This window comes from Gregarina niphandrodes (assembly GCF_000223845.1).
Source record: "Gregarina niphandrodes unplaced genomic scaffold scaffold00002, whole genome shotgun sequence".
NCBI classification, from domain to species: domain Eukaryota; phylum Apicomplexa; class Conoidasida; order Eugregarinorida; family Gregarinidae; genus Gregarina; species Gregarina niphandrodes.
In genome coordinates, this window is record NW_011645774.1 from 671321 (window position 1) to 675941 (window position 4621).

At 53.8% G+C, this 4621-nt stretch overlaps 5 protein-coding genes across 5 annotated transcripts; 2 read left to right on the forward strand and 3 right to left on the reverse strand.

The window, feature by feature from the left end:
• Positions 1 to 155: 155 nt before the first annotated feature.
• Positions 156 to 434, reverse strand: GNI_017330 (putative transmembrane protein; the record flags this gene model as incomplete). The annotated part of the gene is made up of 1 exon (XM_011130730.1): positions 156 to 434. One exon carries the CDS (start codon positions 432 to 434, stop codon positions 156 to 158), a length of 279 nt encoding a protein of 92 aa, XP_011129032.1.
• Positions 435 to 1100: 666 nt separating this feature from the next.
• On the reverse strand, positions 1101 to 1340 carry GNI_017340 (hypothetical protein; the record flags this gene model as incomplete). Its single annotated transcript, XM_011130731.1, has 1 exon — positions 1101 to 1340. One exon carries the CDS (start codon positions 1338 to 1340, stop codon positions 1101 to 1103), a length of 240 nt encoding a protein of 79 aa, XP_011129033.1.
• A 372-nt stretch (positions 1341 to 1712) lies between these two features.
• Positions 1713 to 2048, reverse strand: GNI_017350 (hypothetical protein; the record flags this gene model as incomplete). The annotated part of the gene is made up of 1 exon (XM_011130732.1): positions 1713 to 2048. The coding sequence occupies one exon, from the start codon at positions 2046 to 2048 to the stop codon at positions 1713 to 1715; it is 336 nt and encodes a 111-aa protein (XP_011129034.1).
• A 166-nt stretch (positions 2049 to 2214) lies between these two features.
• On the forward strand, positions 2215 to 2538 carry GNI_017360 (hypothetical protein; the record flags this gene model as incomplete). Its single annotated transcript, XM_011130733.1, has 1 exon — positions 2215 to 2538. The coding sequence occupies one exon, from the start codon at positions 2215 to 2217 to the stop codon at positions 2536 to 2538; it is 324 nt and encodes a 107-aa protein (XP_011129035.1).
• Positions 2539 to 2816: 278 nt separating this feature from the next.
• On the forward strand, positions 2817 to 4197 carry GNI_017370 (putative DEAD box ATP-dependent RNA helicase; the record flags this gene model as incomplete). The annotated part of the gene is made up of 2 exons (XM_011130734.1): positions 2817 to 3882; positions 3959 to 4197. 2 exons carry the CDS (start codon positions 2817 to 2819, stop codon positions 4195 to 4197), a joined length of 1305 nt encoding a protein of 434 aa, XP_011129036.1.
• Positions 4198 to 4621: the final 424 nt, after the last annotated feature.

The following is a 4621-nucleotide window of genomic DNA, read 5'->3' on the forward strand; positions in this document are numbered from 1 at the left end:
GGGGGGGGGGGGTTGGTTACTGTCGTGTGGTTGTCAGAGGTAACTTTGTCGAAGGCCGGCGGGAAGGTTACGGGGAGCTGCGTCAGGGTAGCCAGCTGTTGGTGGCCGGCCAGTGGCGTTTCGACGTACCGGACCAGTCGGTGGACTTTCTGCGTCTAGGTCCCGGCCTCTTCTACCGCGGCCAGTGCCAGAAGGGCAAGCCACACGGGTTCGGTCGTCTCTACGAAACCCGCGGTCGGGGCCACGACCGTCAGAACCACGACCGTCAGAATCACGACCGTCAGAATCACGACCGTCAGAACCACGACCGTCAGAACCATGACCGTCAGAACCATGACCGTCAGAACCATGACCGTCAGAACCATGACCGTCAGAACCATGACCGTCAGAAATGTTATAACCGTCAAGGTGAGGATTGTCAGACCCAAATCCATGGCCGGGAGGATTATGACGGCGGGGAGACAGAGCGCGCGCGATTGGTGTTTGAGGGACAATGGGGACAGGGTGCACCAAGTGGTTATGGTGTGTGGCGTTATCGGAACGGGTCGATGTTTACGGGACACTTTGTAGTTGGTGTTCCCCACGGTTCAGGTTCATACGAGTTGAGTCCGCCGGGTCTGGCGAGGCGTGAGTCGCGTTCATTTTGGACGCGAACTGTGAGACCTGAGCCGCCTGCGCCAGACGTGACACTAGTGCCGTGTGTCTGGGACACACCGAACGCAGCTGGACGATTGCGCGCATTGCTCGACCAAACTCTGCGGGGAATGCGTGCGCATGAGGAACATGGTCGCTTGTTTGCGGATCGTGCTGGTCCACAAGCACACGCTCTCTTCTCCGAACTCCGCACAGAATTCCGTCTTCTAAGTGTCGAGGGTCTCGCCCTTCCAAACAACCTCCTCTTTGTTGTTTCTGTTAGTATTGGTGAACATACCGTATGGAGCACACCGAAACAAAAAACTGCGTCCGTTCTAGTCTGGAATGAACCACTCACTCTCCCATGTATACATGAAACCGATGAACGTGTCTACGTACAGGTCTACGCCTCAGACCAATGTTCAGACCCAACTCAAAAACACACTACTGGCACGAGTGTGCGCAACTCAGACGCACACGGCACACGCCGTATCGTCGGAGGCGGTTTCGTCAACCTCCATCAGGGACCCTGCTCCTGCATGCTCATCGGCCGTGACACCGTCACTGGCTTCCGTGGCGCCGTCGGCCTTGTACGTCTTCATGGCTCCAAAGTCATCGCCATCACCAACGAAGACGTCAACCAACTTTGCTTCACCCTCTAACCCCGCAACTCTTCCTGCGCTCTGCTGCTTTCTTTTTTTCGACATGTACGCAGACCGCGCGACTATGATCCTGATGGTACCGACTGAACTCGCACGCTTACACACTGTGTCAAACTCACATCACTGTGCCAAACTCACACGCAGCACGCTGTATCAAAGTCCCACTTGGATTTCATTGAGTGTGTTGCGCAGACCGGGCTCTTGCTCACCGGCATGGTCGCCATTCCCATCGGTATCATTGTTCTTTGGCACATGTAAGATCACGTTTCTAGTCCACCATATGCACCGTGGGGCATATGCACCGTGGGGCATATGCACCGTGTGGACTCTTGCGGGTGGGGTGTACCCGTGTGTTTATAGACACTCGAAGAAGTCGGCGGAGTTGCGGCAGTTGAAGGAGAACCTGCGGATGCGGTATTATGTGGCGCCGGGGAGCAGCCACAATGAGTCGCGGTTATTTGCGACCATGGAGCCGCCAGCGGACCCGCACTGGCAGATGCGGATGATGTTAGGATCACGCGAAGGCGTGCGGCCGGGACTGGGTGCGACGAACCAACTGGGTGCGTCGGGCCAGTTCGGGGGGCCTCTGTATCTCCCGGGGGGGACGATGCAGATGACGACGCCGCAGCAATACTGGGGCCACACGCTGCCGCAGTCGATATCGATGCCACAGTCAACGGTGTCCTTGCCGCAGTCGATATCGGTTCCGCAGTCGACACTGTCACTGCCACAGCCCTTCGGAGGGTGGAACATTCCCCAACAAACCACAAACAGCGACTCAGGATGGGACCCGGCAGCGAGCAATGCGCAACAACTAAGTATGAACCAGCCGGCAATAAACGCACCTCCGGCGTGCGGTGTGCAACAAGCGAACGGTGTGCAACAAGTGAGCAATGGCCAGCCAATGAACGTACAAGCAATGAACGTACAAGCAATGAGCACACAGGCCATGAATGCTCAGCCGGTCATGTTACAGCCAGTGGGCCCGCTCCAGCTGCCCCTGAGCGCCGCGCAGCCGGGCCAGGGTCTGGCAGGCGCGAAGGCGAACAGTGAGGCGCAGGAGAACACGATGGTGCAAAACCTCGACTGGTACCGGACGGCGGGTGTGACCCGACAGGTGAACAGCCTGGATCATGCGAACACGGTCGGCGGGACAGCCTGTGTGGTGGAGAGTGTGGAGAGTCTGGAGCAGCCGCCGCCTGTGAATCCGACCATTGTGCCCACGAATCAGTTAGCTAGCTAGCTAGCCGATCTGGGCAAGGCTGGAAGGGCCTGGAGCGGACATGAACAGGAGGGCATGAACAGGAGGGCATGAACAGGAGGGCATGAACAGGGTATTAGATAGTGTAGATAGATAGACAGACATAGAAGCACATTCTTGGGTGTTCTCTGGGGTATTCTCTTCGGGGGTATCTCCCTGGTATGCTGCCAGGAGGCTGGGGCAGGGGGTGTGTGATGTGTGTGCGCGGTCGTGTGTCGCCGGCAAATAATTTGTAAGGGTTTTATTTTACGAGCAGAGATATGACAAGCGAAGCGAACGCTGGTGCGCCGCCTGCGGTGGCATTGGCGAGTCCGGAGTCTACGGCGCCAGCGTCGTCAGGTACGAAGGTGGCAGCGGGTGGGGATGGGTGGTCGGGTGTATCTCGACCGGCGGCGAAGGATTTGCGAGTGAAGACGGAGGATGTGACCAAGACGAGAGGTACGTCGTTTGATGACTTCTTTCTGAATCGCGAGTTGCTGATGGGAATTTACGACATGGGTTTTGAAAAGCCGTCACCGATCCAAGAAGAGTCAATCCCGCTGGCGTTGGCTGGCCGGAATATCCTGGCGCGTGCTAAGAACGGTACTGGCAAGACGGCTGCGTTTGTGGTGCCGGTACTGGAGCGCATTTCGATCCAGAAGCGGAATATCCAGGCCTTGATCCTCGTTCCCACTCGTGAGCTGGCTCTCCAGACCTCCTCCGTGGTCAAGGAGCTGGGAAAACACATGGGTGTGCAATGTATGGTATCTACCGGTGGCACCAGTCTCCGCGAAGACATTCTGCGTCTCTACTCTCCCGTTCACGTGCTTGTCGCAACACCCGGCCGCATCCTAGACCTGGCCGAAAAACACGTTGCAGACCTCAGTGGATGCGGCGTTGTCATACTCGACGAAGCAGACAAACTTCTTAGCTACGAACTGCAACCTATCTGCGAAGACTTACTCTCCTTCCTACCAGAGTATCGACAGATATTACTTTTCTCAGCTACATTCCCCGTCAACGTGCGTGACTTCAGGGATAAATATTTGCCTGATGCACATGAAATTAATCTCATGGAAGAACTCACACTCAAAGGCGTTACCCAATTCTATGCATTCGTAGAGGAAAGACAGAAGGTACATTGCCTCAATACTCTCTTCAGCAAACTACAAATCAACCAAGCCATCATCTTCTGCAACAGCGTGGCTCGCGTCGAACTACTAGCCAGAAAGATTACCCAACTCGGCTACTCCTGCTTCTTCATACACGCCAGAATGATACAAAGTCATCGAAACCGCGTTTTCCATGACTTCAGGAATGGAGCATGCAGATGCTTAGTTAGCACTGGTACGCTCACACACTAGCTCACACACTAACTCACACGACCAAACTAAATGACGTAACTAACTGTTTGGTTTTTTAGATCTCTTTACAAGAGGCATAGATATTCAGTCGGTGAACGTGGTAATCAACTTTGATTTCCCGCGCAACAGTGAGACGTATTTGCATCGCATTGGTAGGTCCGGAAGATTTGGACATTTGGGGTTGGCAATTAACATGATTACGTATGAGGATAGATTTAATCTTTATCGTGTTGAACAAGAACTTGGAACTGAAATCCAGCCAATTCCTTCTCACGTGGACACTGCTCTTTACACCTAAGTACCGAACATCCAATTACCGCGCGGACGCTAATGACTGACAAGCACACGTGTGTGCAATCGAAAAGGAACATAAGGACTTGACGATGAAGAATTATCAGACGAGAAAGAGAACACACAAAAAAATAACTTCACTAACTGTTTAGTCGTAGAATAGATCCCTTACTGAACGCATAAAGGAGAAATAAAGAACGCTACACTCACTAGGGTCAATTATTAACTTCACGCGTCATGGGAGGGAAGTGGGAGTGGGATTTGGGAATATATAAATGATGCTAAAGCCGACAGCAGATGCCGACATTTGTTGGGTGACTGGAGTTGATCACCCGACAATCTTCCCGACAATCTTCTCGGTAGTTGTTGTGCGCTTATCGTGAAGTGACGTGTCGCACACAAACACAAATTATATATGAGAGACACACGTG